The 20,866-nt window shown below is 42.9% G+C and overlaps 1 protein-coding gene across 1 annotated transcript in view; it reads right to left on the minus strand.

Moving 5' to 3' along the window:
* Positions 1-20,866, minus strand: part of LOC144772579 (matrix metalloproteinase-20-like) — a 198,650-nt gene that overhangs the window by 116,791 nt on the left and 60,993 nt on the right. The window contains exons 3-4 of the mRNA XM_078657008.1: positions 12,830-12,978; positions 12,619-12,744 (exon numbers count right to left, since the gene is read on the minus strand). Coding sequence (XP_078513134.1) covers positions 12,619-12,744; positions 12,830-12,978 — 275 coding nt within the window. The remainder of the gene's footprint in view (positions 1-12,618; positions 12,745-12,829; positions 12,979-20,866) is intronic.

Raw genomic sequence — 20,866 nt, forward strand, 5'->3', positions numbered from 1 at the left:
TGCACATTCACGCTGGCCAATCATTAAAACTCACGACACACACACATTACAATCATACATTATCATACACGGACAAAGTCGGGACGGGCTGCTAGTATATATATATATATATATATAATATATATATATATATATTCACTTAAAAAACCATAGGTTTCAGGCCTTATATTGTTAGGATTTAGCATTTAAAAAACCATTGACATTGCTCCTATATAGTTAGTTGTACTAACTATATTTCGCGCACCCGCAATCCACTGCTGATGATGTCACATATTACATCATTCATGACATGGTCAGTGACATCACTGATGACATCACTGATGATATCTCAAATGACATCCTTTTGGGACCCCCTGAGAAGGGCTAAAGGGTTGGGCGGTCTCTACCCTGCCCCCTTTTTGTGTTTTCCACTCTTGTTTTGGGCTCTCTTGTGCCTAAGTTCTCCTGAAAAACAAGATGGTGGCCAACACTTCCTGGTTTGGACAGTTTGGAATGTTGACAGTCGACTGCCAGCCAATCAGAAACTCGCTCGCGCACGTAAGGGTACGCGCACGTACGCGTACGGTACGCGCACGGTGAGCGCATATAGATATATAATTTGCTCAAATTCAATTTTCTCAACAACTACTGGAGGGATTTTCACCAAATATAGAAAAGGCAATACTGCATACCTGTCCCTAACATTTTGCCATGTTTGGTGTAATTCCGTTCAGCCGTTCGGGCTGTAGCCGTGTCTAAAGGTCCCATAGAAAATGCCATTTGAAAATTTTCAAATTCAATTTTCTCAAGAACTACTGGAGGGATTTTCACCAAACATAGCAAAGGCACATCTGCATACAAGGCCCTACCATTTTGCCAAGTTTGGTGTAATTCCAATCAGCCGTTCGGGCTGTAGCCGTGTCTAAAGGTCCCTATGGAAATTAACATGGGGAAAACACGTTTTGGGACCCCCCTTTCGGCCCCCGCTTGACGAATCCCCCAGAAACTTTCAGGGAAGGAGCGGAGCGGAGCTTGCCAAAATTCTGAAAAATTACACACAGATTCCTCAATCGGCACCAAAGTTATTCCCAATAGAATGGTGAGCGCATATAGATATATAATTTGCTCAAATTCAAATTCTCAACAACTACTGGAGGGATATTCACCAAATATAGAAAAGGGACTACTGCATACCTGTCCCTACCAATTTGCCAAGTTTGGTGTAATTCCGTTCAGCCGTTCAGGCTGTAGCCGTGTCTAAAGGTCCCATAGAAAATGCCATTTGAAAAATTTCAAATTCAATTTTCTCAAGAACCACTGGAGGGATTTACACCAAACATACAAAAGGCACAGCTGCACACCAGTCCCTACCATTTTGCAAAATCTGGTGTAATTCCGTTCAGCCGTTCGAGCTGTAGCCTTGTCAGAATGTCCCTATGGAAATTAACATGGGGAAAACATGTTTTGGGACCCCCCTTTTTTCTCGGCCCCCGCTTGACGAATCCCCCCGAAACTTCCAGGGAAGGAGCGGAGCAGAGTGAGGCAAATTTAAAGACAATTACAGGCAGATCCCTCAATCGGCGCCAAAGTTATTCCCAATAGAATGTTCGGAATTTCCTATGGTAACTAGGTCCTAACTATATATACCTACTGGCGACCGCCAGTAGGTACTATATATATATATGTATATATATATATTCACTGAAAAAACCATAGGTTATAGACCATATATAGTTAGGAATTAGCATTTACAAAACCTTGAAAATTCACTGAAAAAACCATAGGTTATACACCATATATAGTTAGGAATTAGCATTTAAAAAACCTTATTTTACTCACACAAAACCATTGAAATTCCATATATAGTTAGTTGCACTAACTATATATCGCGCACCCGCAATCCACTGCTGATGATGTCACATATTACATCATTCATGACATGGTCAGTGACATCACTGATGACATCTCAAATGACATCACTGATGAGATCACTGATGACATCATCCAGTGACTGTGTGTTTTTGTAAAGTTTAAATATGTTTTACATATTGAAGAATGAGTAGATGTATAAGTGTCTGGACGAAGGATTTAGTAGGTGCATGACTGAATGTATGAGTGAGTGATTAAATGTGTCTCACTGAGTGCATGGGTTAGTGACTAAACTGTCTTAATTTGTGCATCATTATGTCTGTTGTTCTGTAAACTGCTGCATGTGTTGATCAGTAGCTATATGATTAACTATATGGGTTATTGATTGATTGTCCAAGTATTTGTATGGGAGACTGAGTGTGTGTGTGGCTGGCTGGGAGGTGTGTGACTCTGTGCAGATCAATGTGTACTTGTATCAATGATTGTATAAGAAAGTAAGTATGTGTTAGTATATGTTTGAAAATGTAAGGTGCTCTATGTTTAACTGTATAGACAAGAAAATGGAAGTGTGATTGATTCTTTACAGGACTGACTAGGTGTGTGAGTAACTCCATGGATGAGTGGCAGACTGTGAGTGTCTGTATAGGTGTATGAGTGCATATGATAGTGTTGTAAAGATGAGTGATTGTATGTATGAATGATTGTATGGGTGAATGAGTGAAGGTGTGTGTAGACGTAGCAATCAGTGAGTGCGTATGTAGTAACTAGTATTGGTGTGTCAATGGTTTCAAAAATTATACTCTTTTTAACACTGGGTGAAACAGAGGTTATATTAAAATGTGAGGAGATGCATTGTATTGTCACATGAATGATATCATCAGTGATGTGGTCATTGATGTCAAATGAGATGTCATCAGTGATGTCATTTGAGATGTCATCAGTGATGTCATCAGTGATGTCACTGACCATGTCATGAATGATGTAATATGTGACATCATCAGCAGTGGATTGCGGGTGCGCGATATATAGTTAGTGCAACTAACTATATATGGAATTTCAATGGTTTTGTGTGAGTAAAATAAGGTTTTTTAAATGCTAATTCCTAACTATATATGGTGTATAACCTATGGTTTTTTCAGTGAATTTTCAAGGTTTTGTAAATGCTAATTCCTAACTATATATGGTCTATAACCTATGGTTTTTTCAGTGAATTTCATTGGTTTTTTAAAAGCTAATATCTATACCTGTAAAATGTATTCTTCTTTAAATCCAAAAATATATTTTATATGTTTATTAATAACTTTTTTTTTTTATATATTTTTTTCTTCGTTCCCGCTTCGCGAATCGGGAAGCTTCCCGTTAGCTGACCTTGATGCCGCGAAATAGACCGCGAGCATATAAACGTTTCTTTACCGCAACTGCCGCGTTAGAAAACAACATCATCACGCCTCCCGTCCGCATGACGTTTCGCGTTGTCGTGTGATACGTCATATGACGTGCTACGTTAGCGAACTGGTACGCTTACCGAGTCGCAAAGCACAGGTTTCTGGAAGCAAACCGGGAGGCCCTGCAAAGCGCGTAACGTAAACACAGCAGGTCATGTGACTTGGTAATAACACTTTTCATTGGTTCATTTCACTTTTGGTTTCCTAATGATGTAAGAAGCTTCCCGTTAGCTCAATTTGATGCCGCGACCCGGTCCGCGAACCGGTAAACGTTCCGTTAGCGCAACTGCCACGTTAGAAATCATTATCGTGACGCGTCGCGGAAGCGTGACGTATCACGTTGTCGTGTAATGCGTCTTATGACGCGCCGCGTTAGCGCACCCGGAAGTGCTCCTGGGCGCGGACCGAGGCGCGAAACGCAGCTCCCCGGAAGCGATCCGCGGCGCGTTGCGTAAGCGCGACGTATCGCGTTACCGCGTAATGCGTCTTATGACGTACCGCGTTAGCGCACCCGGAAGTGCTCCGGGGCGCGGACCAAGGCGCGAAGCGCAGCGACCCGGAAGCTATCCGGGGCGCGTTCCGCAGCGCGTAACATAAGCGTGAGAGGTCATGTGACTTGTTAATAACACTTTTCATTGGTTCATTTCACTTTTGGTTTCATAATGTTGTTAGGCTTGGTCATGTGACCTAAAAATAACACTTTTCATTGGTTTAGAACTATTTTTTTTTCTCAAATGATGAAAACCCCTCCTTCTTTTTACCTCATTCTTACTTTCTATTTCCAGAGAGCAAGACCTATTTTTCACAATGGCTTCTGTAATAGCTGCAGCTGGTGCTTCTCAGCAACCACCACCACCACCACCACCAAAAGGACCACCACCAACACTGGACTTTGGTGGAGAGGAAGATAATGAGGACGAAGAGGAGGAGGAGGAGGAAGAGCAAGTAAGGCAGTTCCTGCCAGAAACACCAAGGCAGAGCCATATTAAAGACCACTACATATGGCAATTCTTTAAAATTCCACCTGGACAAAAGAAGGTCAATGCACCCCAGGTGTCTTGTTTGATTTGCAAAAATATACTTTCTCGTGGCAACCCCAACAAGAAATACAGCTTTGGCAATCATACAATGATTCGCCACATGGAGCGATGGCATCCTAATAATCTTTCCCAAGCACAAGTAAGGGATCTTGCTGCCAACCCCCCAGATGTCATCCCCAGCACCAACAGGGGTCAAAGCTCATTCGCCGGACCAGAAGGCCGAGAAATAATCCCCAATATTCAAGCTCCTTTTGCACACTACAAAATAGTTTGTATATATTGTGGAGGAACTATTGCTTATGGAGAGAAGAGTATTACTTTGATTAACCGAGCTGGAGAAAATCATAAATGCTACAAGATGAGAAAACAATGAATCCTTTTTATTTTTTTTTTTGCTCCTGTTGAGACATGTTCTAACCCTGCTTTTTTGTTATTTCCCCCTTACAAAACACAAAAAAAACACAAAATAGTTTTCAAAAATCCAAAAAAAAATCAAAAAATTGTTCAGAAAATTCATTAAAAAAAAGAAAAAAAAGAAAAAGAATAAAAAAACAGTTCTTTTCAGAACTACCTTCCATTTATAACAAAATTGCCAAAATGTTTATACCCTGTCTTTCTTTTCTCCTCATAGTACGCTCCTCCGACCGCTTCCCGGTACGCGTACCGGGCGCTACCCACGCAAAAAAAACAAAAATTTGTTTTTGTTTTTTTGCCCCGCGGGGCCCTTTTAAAGCCTCCACATTGACGCCGCCTCACGTGCCAACGTATTTTCTCCGCATTTTACACCCTATGCCGCATAACAGGTCATGTGACTTGTTTATAAAACTTTTCATTGGTTCATTTTACTTTTGGTTTCCTAATGATGGAAGGCATGATCATGTGACCTAAAAACAACACTTTTCATTGGATGAAAACTTTTTTTTTCCCCCAAACGATGAAAGCCCCACCTTGTTTCTGGATGTTTCAGACTGAAGCTGGCGTCACCATGAGAGCACCACCATCTCGTAGCTCCGTCGTGGTCATTCCGCGAGCAATCATGGCAGCCGCTCCCCACCAGAAGCCTGCAGGAGTCGGGGCCCCCAAAACTTTTGATGAATTCTCAAGGCGGAGGGGACGCTTTCGAGAATGGGGTCCAAGACCTAGCAGACAAGCGTCCGATTTCCAAGGTGTCCCAGGGCCATTTCAGTGGACCAGGCCCAAAAAGGAAACAGCCTGCCGCCATTTTGAGAGTCCTGTGACAGCCGCCTATCGCTGCACCGCAAGAGTGGGCGCAACTCAGCTGAATGGCGGATTTTGACACAGTGGACCAAAAGCGGACGGAATGGCAACTGAAACGGTAAAGGGGCGCCCCACTACAACAGACGAGACTCCACCTGGAGAGGCCCGTTCACGCCGCCTCCCCCGGGGCGCTCCACGCCGTTATTCGGAGCAGCATTGTAGGATACCAAAACCAGTGCGGCAACTTACTGGACATCACCTTGGTGCCATCGTTCTGCTGCCTTGGAACTATTCGCACAACAGTTTGCTACTGATGACCCACCCCCCGCGACGCCCCACGCCGTTATTTGCTGGGTGGCAACTTACTAGACATCACTTTTGTGTCATCTAGATTTCGGCGCGTTCTGCTGCCTTGGAACTATTCGCACAACAGTTTGCTACTGATCACCCACCCCCCGCGACGCCCCACGCCGGAAATCTGGACGTTGTGCTGCGTTGGGACTATTCGCACAGCCGACCGCTACTTCGTTGTTTTTCTCTAAAAATGTTTATATGTTATTACTATTTTTGTTTTCTTGTATATATTTATAAATTATTAAAGTTTTATAATCTTACTACTTTGTCGGAGTGCTATATATTTTTAATGTGACACATAATTGTAAAAACTTTGATGTACAAAGAGTCATCCCTGGAATCTTCCGCTTCACGCTCGGTCCCCTCCCCAATCACAATACAGAATGGTTTTCAGATAATAGCAACGCTTCTGCTGTGACGGATCTCATCGAGTGTGGGCCTTGATCTACTATAACTCCTTTGAAGACGGGTGATTCTTTACAGCTGTGGCCATAAACTACATCTGCAGGGCTAGCTGATAGCCTAGGACCGGCCTGGACAATCGGACACAGAGGAAAAGGAGTGTCAGAGGGTGCGGTAGTGAATAGGGCGAAAGGGAGGTGTCGGGCGGGCACAGGGTGTGATTCTCAGGGAAGAACAGCGCAGATGGGGGGAGGTTTATTACCCATGCATAAAACAGAGAGCGGGGGTGACCACTGCCTGGGGGAGATGCTTGCGAGGGTGGGGAGCCATGCTAAGGATCGACAGCGTTCACAGAGTGGATCTGGTCAAGGCATCTAAAATGGCTGCCGTGCACGACAAAAGTGTGGCATTTGAAAAAAGACAAGATGGCGCACACAATGTTTTTCAACAATTCCTGATTTCCTTCGAATCGAACGTTAACAGACGTTGGGGCATATTACCAAAGTTAAGCGATATTTATCCCTAACGATGCATTGCAAAGATTTTTTTACCGTCAGAAATTATCGCAGATAAACCTTGCTATTATCAAGGTTTATCGCAAATACGATAAAAAACGAGCGCAATGCATTAATGTCGCTGAAAACTCCGCGATATTCATGCATTACCGAGCTAATGCTCTTAGCCATGTTATCCACCTCCCATTGGATAACATGGCTAAGAACTGCTCAGGGCAGCTGTTACTTTTTGGAGATATTCGCGCTTATCTCGAATATTTCCAAAAGTTGATAATAGGAGATAGCGATGTTAGCGACTGTTTCCAGTCGCTAACATCTTGGCATGCCCACTTTGCATGTCATTAGTGATAAATATCACTCACATGCAAAGTGGGACCCAAGATGGTCGCTATCTCCTACTAGCCGTCGCTAACTGGTGTTAGCAACAGCTAGGTAATACACATATAATTTTATCTCCGCGAAGCGGAGCGCTGTTACAGATATATATCTTGTTTTTGAACGTTAATTTCTCAAAATGCACTGAAGCACATATATTGAGACATAGCAAAGGCACATCGGGCTACCAGTCCCTAATATTTTACCAAGTTTCGTGCAAATCCATTCAGCCGTTCGATTATTATTATTATTATTTTTTTTTGCCCCGCGGGGCCCTTTTAAAACCTCCACATCAAACCTAGGGGGTCAGCGAGGATCTACTATGCCCCCTTATGGTCATCAGCCGTTCGATTATTATTATTATTTTTTTTGTTGCCCCGCGGGGCCCTTTTAAAACCTCCACATCAAACCTAGGGGGTCAGCGAGGATCTACTATGCCCCCTTATGGTCATTTGCCCCTTCGCTTTGGCCTCCTCTTGTCTCTCGATCCTACCGAGAGACAAGATGGCGGCCGCTACGTACTGTTTGGAATGTTTACAGACACCGGAGAGCCAATCAGCTTCGCTTCGCAAAGCTCCGTAACGCGAAAAGTACGCGAAGCGGTGCGCTGTTACAGATATATATCTTTTTTTGAACGTTAATTTCTCAAAATCCACTGGAGCACATATATTGAGACCTAGCAAAGGCACATCGGGCTACCAGTCCCTACAATTTTGCCAAGTTTCGTGCAAATCCATTCAGCCGTTCGATTATTATTATTTTATTTTTTTTTTGCCCCGCGGAGCCCTTTTAAAACCTCCACATCAAACGTAGGGGGTCAGCGAGGATCTACTATTCCCCCTTATGGTCATTTGCCCCTTCGCTTTGGCCTCCTCTTGTCTCTCGATCCTACCGAGAGACAAGATGGCGGCCGCTACGGACTGTTTGGAATGTTGACAGACGCCGGAGAACCAATCAGCTTCGCTTCACAAAGCTCCGTTGCGCGAAAAGTACGCGTCCTAGGCCGCTGCCCGGTCCGCGCTTACAGATATATATCTTTTTTTAAACGTTAATTTCTCAAAATCCACTGTAGCACATATATTGAGACCTACAAAAGGCACATCGGGCTACCAGTCCCTACAATTTTGCCAAGTTTCGTGCAAATCCATTCACCCGTTCGGGCTAAAAGTGAGGCCAACCGCCCTATGGAAAACTCAATGTTAAAAACACGTTTTGGGACCCCCCTTTTTTCTCAGCCCCCCCTTGACGAACCCCCCCCAAATTTTCAAGGGCTGCTCAGAAACAAAATGTTCCATTTTCCTGAAAGTTTCAGCCAATTCCGTCCACAAACGCCAAAGTTATTAGACATAGAATTTTCAAAAAACCCATAGAGAAAAAATCCTAACTATATATACCTACTGGCGACCGCCAGTAGGTAATATATATATATATATATGGGACCTGTAGTTTTCCCAGATGCACGGGATACTACACAGGTGTGCTGCCTTAAGTTCTTCTGGGGGAGGTGCGGACTCGATACATCGAGTTCAAAAGAGTGGCGGGACTTTGAGCACAGTGACATTATACCTGTGGAGGCTTTGGGCGCTGACGACGGCACAACAGCCAGAAATGCATCCACCACTCTCTACAATAAAGCCTCCAAAAGTATCCCCTTGGGTCTCTGTTCTCTTTTTTCGGAAGGGGTTTTTCTGCACATATTCACGCGTCAGCCTGAGACGCCATTACCGAGTACCCCGCCTCACCTTGGGTTCGGACATCACAGGCTTGGACTGTTTTCAGTTCTTCGTTGCACCAGAGTAATTTGGATGGTCATGAACCCGCTTCGGAGCACAGGAAGAAAACCGGCAGTGGCGAGGTTAACCCAACCTCGTTGTGGGCTGCAGGCACTGTCTTTGCCGCCCCTGCCTAATGGACACCTGCAATCTGAAGCTGAGGCGTGTTAGGGGAGCAGAGGAGGCTCAGTTGTGGACAATTAAGCCGAAGGACAGAACATCGCATTTTGTTCTGTTCTGTGGACTCACCCTGCTTTACTCTCTTTTTTCGGAAGTGTTTTTTCTGCACACACACACACATATACATATATATATAAATTCACATGCACTACCAGCAGAAGTAGGATCAATTTCTTAGATTTGGAACTATTTGTGTTGGATGGCAAGATTCAATCTAAGACATACCGTAAACCAACATCAGGTAATACGATCCTACACGCCTCCAGTTTTCACCCAAGAAGCCTAATTAACAGTATCCCTTATGCAGAGTGCTTGAGAATGCGACGCAATTGTAGCACAGAAGAAACATATGAAGAGTCTAAGGCAAACCTATTTAGCAGACTGACCAGCAGAGGGTATACTAAACAAACGCTAGAAATAGCAGCAAGCAAGAGTGACACCAAGAACAGAAGAGATCTATTGTTCAAACATGCACCTAATGCAACAATGTCTAAACAAAGCACTAACATCCCTCGCTTGATCACAGGGTACAATGCCTATCATAAACAAGTAAGAAAGATCATCTATAGGCATTGGCCAATAGTACGTAATGACCCAGTGATAGGCAACAAGTGCAATAAAGTCCCACAACTCACTTTTAGAAAGGCAAAAAGCATGAAGGATGAGATTTTTGTAAATAATCCATCCCTGAAAAGGAATAAACCACCATGGCTGAAAAGCAGCAATGGTTTCTTTAAGTGCATAAAGTGCAAAGCGTGCCAGTATGGCCTTAACATGACAAAATTAGATGTGCCATATAGGAAACAACCACTGGAGATTCGGGAAAACTACTCGTGCAAGACGGACTATGCAGTCTACGTCTTGCAATGTAGTTGCAAAAAACAATACGTGGGCAGCACTATCCACCCTGCCCATGTGCGGGTGCTACAACACCTCAGAGCAATCACTAACGATGACCCCACGTATCCAGTGGCTAGGCACATAAATAAGGTTCATGGAGGAGATGCCGACAATATAAGATACTTTGTCGTGGATCATGTAAAGAAGAGCGTAAGAGGAGGGAATAGGTTACTTGCCCTGCGGAGACTTGAATCCCGTTACATTATCCTCTTAAATACAAAGGCCCCCCATGGCCTTAATGCGGATGAAGCACTTAGTGTACATTTATAATGAGTAAAATAGAACTATTTTGTCACTTAGTTGCCTTTACGGACCCAAACCCACATCCTTCGTACAGTTGGATATATTAGCCTAAATACTGAGCTACAAACATAGGCTTTGAAAATTATGTTATAAACACAACACACACATGATTTATTAGGTGGTTGTTGCACTTTAATTTAGATTATGAACTATATATGGGGGACCTTTGAAATGTTGATAATGACTATGATGTATGACAATACTCTAACAATTGTGCAGTGTTGGGACGTTATAAAAAATTGTGACACAATGGTATGCAAGGTTAATTAAGTTGCCCACTTGGGCTTTATTCCCCCCTGTGTATGAACTATTATAAGCAAGGCATTAGGCCAACATAGAATGTATCCAACCCCTACAATCGTTTATATAAAACATACATCTATAAAGGTACTAACTTATGAAGGATTCTTATATATAGAGCATAGGTCCCACGAAGTATGAGCATGAACCTCACTAACCGGGAGAGTAATGGGAATTGTGACAATAACAATGTGAATTATTTGTTATTCATGCCACGCTTTAGTCATAATTTATTTTATTTTATTTTATTTTGTTTTAATTTTAAATTATTTACACATTGGTGGTACAAAAATAACGTTGTGCAGGAACGATATAACATCCTAAATGGCCACGAAACTTAATATTACCATGGTTTCTGAGATGCGAACCGCCCTGACCAATCAGCAGCATGTTTGTACAAAAGGCTTTACCTTACTAGCATTCACTGTTGTGAGCAAGGCGGTACAGCCGTCGAAACGCGTCTATCTTTTCTTTTGTAAAAATAAAAACTTTTTCCTGAAGTAAGATCCCACGGAGTCAGCGCCTGCTTTGTACCAGCAAAACCTCAGGTTTGGATTGTATATATATATATATATATATATATATATATATATATATATATATATATATACATATATATAAAGAAGGAGAGAACTGGGGGTAGTTCCCAAGTTTAGGTGGAAGGCAGCCGAGCTGTAAAATGACAAAAGCATGTCAGGGGTTGCTTTTATTCATTTAAGGTTAGCTTGGATGGTATTTTACCAATCCAAAGCTGTAATATTGTGCCTGGAGTGGTGAATGGCTTTTGTCATTTTACAGCTCGGCGTGGATAGCAATGTGCTAATCCTATGCTTAAAGACTTTGCTGTACAAATGGCAAAATACTTTGTCCATTTCTATCTCAGCATGGATAGCACTGTGCTAATTCTACTCTTAAAAACTTTGATAGAAAAGCAGACATTTGAAGTGAGCAAATTTAGAGTGTCGCTGGTGTTGAGGGTGCTCTATAAAGGAGCTGCCTTCCACCTAAACTTGGGTACTACCCAGAGTTCTCTCCTTTTTTGCATAATTTATGCGTCACTCTATGCCTGCAAGGGAATTGTTTTAATATATATATATATATATATATATATATATATATATATATATATATATATATATATATATATATATATATATATATATATATATAAACAGATGACTCTCCAACTTCCCATCGGCGAATTGAGAGACATGGTCCACTGGAAGGTATGGCTTGAGTTGCTGTTTTATTCCTCAAAGATGACGCGTTTCGGACTCCACTAGTCCTTCATCACAACAAAAGGCTTTATCCCTTTCTAACTCTGCATGGATGGCACTGTGCTAATCCTTTCCTTAAAAACTTTGCTACAAAAACAAACATTTGAGGTGAGCAGATACAGAGTGTCACTGGTGTTGCAGGGTGGTCTATATAGGAGCTGCTCTCTGCTCTCTACCTACATTTGGGAACTACCCAGAGTTCTCTGCTTCCTATTTTGCATACATATATGATCAAGGGACGTAGATGTGGAGTTAAGATTAGTTAGTCTACATTTTGTCAATATAGCTGAAATTTCGGTAGCATTTTCAATGGGTGTTCAAAAATATTAAAATATATATTTAATTTGTGGAGGGGGTAGAAGTTTTTGTATAGTATGCCTACTCTGTTCCCATGGAACAACCAACACTATGTGGAATTTTATATCACAATGACTAATTTGCAGTGTAAAAGTATCCTCAAATTTCATCTAGATCTGAGGCAAGAAATAAAATGTATAAATCTGAAGATTTAAACTCTGGTAGCACAACAAAGTATCCCATCCTGTTAATTTGAGTACAGCCTTGGCAAAAGTGCAAGGAAGAAAGTAGCTTTTCAAACCGTTGCTATGTTCAAAGGATTTTAGGTAACGTTTCTCAACTATTTATGACTTTTTACTACTAGGAATCCTAATAATAATAATATTAAGTACCATTTGTACCAGCCGTCCATTTTTCAGCATTGTCGAAGTGAGTGTCACCGCCCAGTCCTTCTCCTGGCGCAAAGGCATGTGCTAGTGTTCCCCGAGGACCATCAAATGGGTAGGAATCCCCGTGATCTGATGAGGGGAGAACAGTTAAGATTTACCGATGTAAAAGTAATATCTCAAAGTTAATATTGATGGAGAATGTTTGGTATTGTACCTCCAGTTTCAAAGGATATCATTATATCAGCTTCACCATTGTTTGTTTTGACAAAATTCAGAGGTGTAGCAGTACTCCATGCCTTTAGTCCCATCTCCACTGCTCTGTCAACATCAGCACGATTCATACTAGGAGTATACTTTGCAATTCTGTAAAACAGAAGACATATTGACTGGTATAGTAATCACATTTCAGCTGTTTACCATATATTTTGCCATCGCATACAGTTGTTATCACTCTCAGCATTGATGGATACAAGACACTCTACCTTGATTTCATCTATTTAAGTAATTACAATTGTGGGAAACGAGGGCTATTTGCTGTGTCCCCTAAACTTTTTGTCCCCATTTTGAGTACTAGATTTTGGTTTTCTGATTAAAAGTACATTGTAATAAAGTATAATTACAATTGGTACTCGAAACTCAACTGTAATTTTCTCCAGGTGCATAAGGTAGTGATGTCTGGATTCATCATTATGGCTTGCTTTTTTTCCTGGAGCACCTAATTTAGAAATATATTTCAACTCACAGTTTAAAGGGCTATTCCCTGGACTGGGGTACCACAAGTGATTTTACTCTCAAGTGATAGTCTGCTTTTTGACCCACTCATCTGACTTATTATCTACTCTGCTGTCCATTATAAATAGCTTGTAAAGGGTTTGGGGCTTTAAAATTACCTGATCTAAATTCACGATATGGACCTTAAAGTGGACAGAATGACTTGTGCTGGCCTATTTAAAGATCATGGTTTGCTGTGGAATGATGTCCTGAGTACTTGAGTAGATATCTTGAAGTAAAGCTTTCAGGAAAGATGAAAGATACCTATAACTACAATCCCTAAAACTAATAGATGTATTATTTAAAGATCACTATCAATGGGGGAAACATGAAATCTCCTGGTTTAAAGAACTCAATACATTAGAATGTACTTGGTGCAGAACCCTCTATAATGTGCATCAACACTTTCCTTGTGAGTTCCAAAAGTTATCTTTAAAGCTAGGGGCCATATTTACTAATAGTTCACTCAACGCAGTGCAGCAAGGCAAGTTGCTGTGCTACGTTGCGTGTATGGGAGAGAGCTAAACAACATAATATTTACCAAGATATGTCACTGTTCAGCTCCTTGTAAGTGCTGGTGCACTTATGGATGCTTAGAACCAATGCAGGCACTCTTGCACCATGGTGCAAGAGTGCCTGCATTGCAAGCAGTATTGTTTTTGAGCAGAAAGGAATACATCAGTGCACAAAAACATTCCTTAAAGACATATTCCTCTTTCTATGTGTGCAAGAACGTCCATGTAATGCAACACAGAGCAATGTGTGGCTTTTGCGTTACTTTGTATTTACTAACCCACACAAAGCCACTCAAACCGATTTTGTGTGGCCTAGTAACTGCTAAAAATTGATTTTGCATCAGGGCTGCACCACAAAAGTGATGCAACCCAAACACAAAATTTTAGTAAATCTTGACCTAAGAGTCAGAAATTAGAGACCTTCCTTGGAAAGGCTAAATTTGTTGACTGCTTGTCTTTAAATTGGTAAATGATAGTAGTTTCAGTTTCAGAAATATACGATTGACAATTTCCAACTGACACAACTATCACACTTGGCAAATAACAGGAGGATAAAAGAAAGGTGGCTAAGAGATATGCCACCTGTGGAAGAGATCGTTGAAAAGGGGGAATTTAGGCAGAGGTCTCGTCGTCTTATAAAGGTTTGCTTTCCATGGCTTCAACACATTCCCATGTGTACATGACTTATGGATAAGGAATCTGTGGTGGCCACAGTAGAACCTGATAACATGTGTCCATGTGTTAGAGAAATCCCTCAGACCCCCAAAATCCTTGTCAAGCCCACGAATAGAGGCTAGGATACCTCAAAATCCAACTCTAAGTGAGCCCGAGCACTGCTGGTGATCCAAGTTGGTGGGTGCGAATGGGCAGGAAAGAGTCACTGACAGAGAAGACCCAGAAGTTGAAACAACCTGCAAGTGGTGGATTGTGGGTCACTTCGCTTCTATCCTGGAGCTTTAAATCTGGCCCTGACTCCATTTGGTAAGGTTGTTTAAAGGGTTCTGATTCCCCTGCTGTGCCCCATCCTAAAAGGTTTGAGCCTTGCGGCCTGCAGACACCGAGGTTGCCTTCTGGACCCCTGTGCCTCAGGGGCTACGAAGTGGTGGCTCCGAATGCCCTGGGGTTTCACGAAGACTGCTAAGTGATAGCTAGTGCCAGTGGGATGGAGCTAGGCTCGTTAGGTAGATTAAGATGCAGAGAAGTAACTATCTAGCTCCTGCTTTAATTTTCAGACACTACAACCCATGCAGGGCCACACTGCTCCATTAAGAGGGAGTGACCAACACATGAGGCACTGGCTTTATGCGTGCTCTTGTGCCCGTCTAGTTTGTGGGCCGCTCACTTTTTGGAGGGGGGATCATGCACTCCCAGATTTCTTGATTGAGTAGAAAGTGGTATCTCGATGCTAGGACTGTGGACCTGAGACATAGTTATCTGATTAAACCTTCAGGCCTCCACACCCGGCGACTTTGGGATCTGAGCTGCCCCGGTGAGGTTTTGGGGTGCTCCTCCTACTGGCTACTTTAGTGCCTCGCACATGGCGTAAAAGGAAATGTATTTCTGCTCCCATCCTAGCTGTACCACATAGGCCCATGCTGAGGTGAAAACGATAGCAGCCAATAAAACCAAGTGAACAAAAATGCCATTGATAAAGCAGATTCTCCAACAGCAGTCTGAGGGGCATAAATAGCAAGTTCACGATTTAGTGTCAGCCCCACCCCAACTGGAACCTCTGAACTCCACACTTGCCACCCAGGATTGCAGTCACGATCAGCAATGGCCGACATCCAGTTATTGTTCAACTGAATTTAAAAAATACATGTTTTAGACCTGTCATCCTTATGGGTGGTTTTTCCCCAGACATTTTGCCTTTTATCTCTTGTTTTTGCTGATACTTTTGTTGGCCTTAGGACTGAGTACTTTACCATTGCTAACCAGTGCTGAAATGCATGTGCTTCTCCCCTAAACATGATGACATTAGAGTAAACCTGTTTGGCATATTTGTTGTACTGGTAAGTTACTTGTAAAGTGGTATACCATATAGCCTGGGCCTGTACTTCAAATGCTACTAGTGGACTGCAGCACTTATTGTGCCGCCCACAGAAGTAGCCTTTCAAATCTGCCTCAGGCCTGCCACTGCAGTGCCTATGTGTGCAGATTACTGCCACTTCAACTTGGCATATAAAACTACGTGTCAAGCCTTAAACCCACCTTTTATTACATATAAGTAACCCCTAAGATAGGCCTTAAGTAACCCAAGGGGCAGGGTGCTACGCAAGAAAAAGGTAGGACATGTTCCTTTATGTTCCACATGTCCTGGAAGTGACAACCAGCCTGATTCGTTTTTCACTACAGGGAGGCCTGCTTCTCTTATAGGCCAGCATTTGGAATGCCTTAATACACTTTTAAGCAGTAATTACTGATTTGAGAGGAGTAGCTTTTTCATGTTTCATGTGTTTGCAATGGTAATGATAAATCATCCTTACTGGTGAAGTTGAATTTAACATTACTATTTTCGAAATGCCACTTTCAGAAAGTGGACTTTTTTCTGCAGTTAGTGGAAAGAATTGAAGTAAGGGGCTAACACTTCACCTGAAGAGGAAGTATCCTCTCCCCACACAAAGAACTGATTAGCTCCCCCCCACACACACACACAGATAGCGTGGCAGACAGGACTGGGTTGAAACAGATACTTGTGGAATTCAGAAAGCTGCTTTGAAGTCACCCCCATATCAAAGGCTCTTTTAGGTATAGGTATTGGGCCTCTGATTCCCTAAAACCAGGCACTACTGGACTTGTAACTGAAGCTGTGCCAGAAGAGCTGCTGTGCTGCTTAAATAACTAAACTGGACTGCTGATCTGGAAGGCCTCCTCTTCTGTTTGTTGCCCTGCGGCCTTATGCTCTCTGACTCTGCTGAAGGAGAGCTGGACTCTGCCTTCACTTCCAGTGATCTCCAAGGGCTTTGCTGGCTTGCCTTCTGTTGCTTGAGACTCAGGGATATCAAATTCTCTACCCCTGCTCCTGTGTCTGGCTTACTGCAAGTGGCCCAGATACTTGCAACAGAGATTTCAACGCATCTTCTGTGTGTGTGTAGCAGAACCTGCGCAAAATCAGGAATAGAATCGACACATTGCATCAGAACCAACATTTTGCTTACAGAGATTGACGCATTGGACATCGTATCGCCACCACTGCAGCTTGGTGAGATCGACACATTCCCTCAACTTCATGGCAGAATCCAGTGCATTGCTTGACTCCTCTCGACCCAGGCACCCATCTTCGGAACTGATGCATCGCCTTCACTGCATGGAGAAGTTCAACGCGGCTTCTAAATCAATGCATCTTGCTGTTTGCGACCAGGAAAGGTACTATGTTCACCAGGGCCTGCATGCGCCCTGTAGTCAGCTGGCGCTACATCATGGTCGACCTGAAATTTGACTTTGCTCTGGTCCAGCATGACCTAATGTAACATTTTTAGCCCTACTTGCATCTAAGCGCTTTACTGTATTTATTCCTTTAACATTCAATATTCAAAGTTCTATACATTGGATTTTTGTTATTTTGATCATGTTTTGTTCAGAATATAATAATATTTTCTTCTAAACCTGTGTGGAGTCTTTTTGTGGTGTATTCATTGAGTTGCTGTGTGTTTGTGTTGCACAAATACTTTACACATTGCCTCTTTAGATAAGCCTGCCTGTACTGTGCCGAGCTAATAGAGGGTGAGCACAGATTGTCTTTTAGTGTGTATCTACCTTACCCTGACTAGAGTGGTGGTTCCTGTCTGGCCTTTGTGCATACCTCAGGTAACAAGGAATCCCATTTCTAATACTTCTACACTTTGGCAAGCCTTACAGAAAGCGATTCTGACCTTGATCATTCACTACAAAAAGCTGAACACAGACTCAACCATATTAAAAACGCCCTGGTGGAGCATGTCCACGACAATGATGAGCAAAATCTTATGCGGGATAAGTTGGAATTGTGCCACAGCTGGCTGGAGGAGAAACTAGAGTCCTACGAAAACAGGGTTCAACAGAATACCAATATGTTATAGGCTTGAATAAAGATGTTGCTAATGCTGCTCTAGAGGTGCACCTCCCAGACCTGTTCTGTCAGCTGTTGCAGCTTCCCCCAGATTTCAACTTGATGCTGGATTGTACACAAACAGTATATTCACCTTCCAGTAGAAACAGAACCTGTCCCCGGATGTGTTGACATGAAGGCAGACTTTAGGGCTGCTGACCTGTGGCGGGGGCGCTGACCTCGGGGGGGGGGCTGCTGTGTTTAGCAATAACTTATGATTGGAGAGATGAGGGGCACTTTTGCCCGGTGGTAGTGAGAGAATCCGAGGAGGCGTTCATGGGATGTTGGGGCACCAAAAATGATTGTCGTACCGGATACCACCCTTGCTGAAGAAGGCCCTGTTGACATGAGCCCACTTTTTCAAAGTTAAAGAATCCATCATAGCAGCGAACAGGTCTCAAGACAAGATATAGTTCGGAGGTGATCAGCTCTCGATCTTCCAGAATGTCAGCAACTTTGGCCCGCAGCCGCAACTTCACAGATGAGACGTTTCATCTTGGAGAGCAGAAAATTCCCTATCGCTTGGTTATCCACTCCAATTACTCCTAATGAGAGACAACATACAATATTCAGTCAAATGCTGCAAGAGGTCCAGGAACTTCTCCACCTTCCCCCAGTGGCCGGTGATCAGGACTCGGTGCCCGGACCCTTCACAGTGCCCCAAGTGGACAACCCAAGAAACAAATAAAGCAAGCTGTCTGACACGTAAACTCCGGCAAATTTCCAAGCTGGTCATTCAACCACAGTATTCGGAGGATGCTTACAGTGGTATAGCTAGATGTTCTGCCTTTCCTTTGACAGTCTCTGCGTTTGTCTCCTGGCAGACTCCTGTAAGCATGAGGGCAGGGTGTGCTGGTGATTCCTACGGTGCAGGTAAAAACGGAGGCGGATGGTTGGGAGGTCGCCGCCCCCTTCCCCTTGCTTCGCCACTGGATACTTAACTGGAACAGCCAGTGAGCACTCTAGGGGCCTGATTCACAGAACTAACTTAAGACAAAATCCTAAACTTACTACTTTTGGTATTCACAGAAGTTAGGATTTTTTCTTAAGTTTGTCTTAAGACAGACTTAAGACAAAATCCTAACTTAAGTCTGTCTTAAGTCTGTCTTAAGACAAACTTAAGACAAAATCCTAACTTCTGTGAATATCAAAAGTAGTAAGTTTAGGATTTTGTCTTAAGTTAGTTCTGTGAATCGGGCCCTAGGATTCTGCTGCCCCTGTTTGACTTACAGTCTTGTTGGACCGACTGAACAGCTCCTGGATTTCAACTTGATATATGATTTTCTATACTTCTTGTTTGTTTTGAGAAAGGATAAAGAGTGTAATTGGTAACCTTTGAATGTATATGCAAATTGTTACTGTTTTTCACAGGTATTCAGACAAAATATTCCTCACTACAAATCTTAAAGCCTCTGGGGACTTCCAGGACCTCATTGGTAGGGGCACCACCATCTTTCCTTTTCACTATAGTTCCTACGTATTATATGAAGGTGAACATACTTGAGATTTCTGTCTATTTACTTTTCTCTTTTTCTTATTTTCTTTTAAGTTTGAAGCTATTTGACATAGATATGTCATGATGCACTTGTTGGGATCTTCGGTTTCCGGATTTGGCTTACTGTTGTTGTTGCTTACTTTTTTGTTTAAAAAAAAACACCACAGGGTCGTTGCTCCATCCACATCACTAGATATTCTAGACCACCCTCCTATTTAAGACACCATGCACCTGATTTTGATGCATGGTCTGCACTGTACCTGGAAGGGAGGGGGACTAAGCCTGCTGCCTCCTTATGCTATATGCCACCTGTGAGCATTTTTTAAATACCCTTGTAGTGACTGCATTGATATTTACCACCCTCACCATACAAGGGCTTACCTCATCTACGAAGCGCTTTTTAAGGAAGTGGTTGTGCTGCTGCTCAAAGAAACAAATCTTTTGGGGGAAGACGCAATTAAGCTAGGATCATATTGGTATCCCATGCAGTATCACCCCAATGCCCCCAACAAGGATAGGGGTCTGGCAACTTTGTTGAGATAGGGTCTGTTCTTTGCTTTATACAACAAAACGGTGGTTAGAAAAGGCAGATTTTTGAGCCTCGACTGCACAGTGGAGACCCCACGGCATGCATTACAGTCCTATTCGGTTCTTGGCTTCTCACGTTGAACCAATGGGAATCCACTGCATTAGAGTGACTTCTACAAGGATGTGACAGCCTTATACAGAGATACGTGTGTGGACCAGTTTACCTCCAACCACACAAGGAATATAGACAGGTTAGAATTAGAGGCCAATAGGGACAGAACTCCATTAAAGACCTTATTCCATAAACAGACCATGGAAAAGGGACAACTTATCTATATAAAACAATAAACCAGTCATATATGGAGTATCCCCATCATACATGGTGGCCTGGGGTGGAGACAGGATGGTAGAAAGAGGAGGAAACATGGGAGAAAAGCGTAGGCCAGGGCAGCAAAAGTCTTCTATATGTGTGCACCATAAAGAAAACGCATATAAGATCGTCACCTGACGGTATCTCACAACTGTCTGCGTGAAGGCAATGGGATAGGGATCAGAGCTATGTTGGAGGGGATGTGGTGCACGTGTGGTGGACTCGCTCAAGGATTCGCAACTACTGGGAAGAGGTGACCCAGATAGGTTAGAGTCGTTACAGGAACGAAACTCCATTTGGACCATTCTATCCTTTTACTCGGGCTCCTAGTGAGGAGTAAATGTATCCTTTCACTTATCCAACCGGCAAGCTCACTACCCACTTGATGGCTGTCCGGCTTTCGCTGGCACTCTTAGTGAAACAAGAGCTTGCCCCTCCTCCCCCTTTAGTCTGGTGAATTAAAGCCTGGTCTGTTATGAGAGAGA

Source organism: Lissotriton helveticus, chromosome 8, assembly GCF_964261635.1.
Source record: "Lissotriton helveticus chromosome 8, aLisHel1.1, whole genome shotgun sequence".
Taxonomy (NCBI): Eukaryota; Metazoa; Chordata; class Amphibia; order Caudata; family Salamandridae; genus Lissotriton; species Lissotriton helveticus.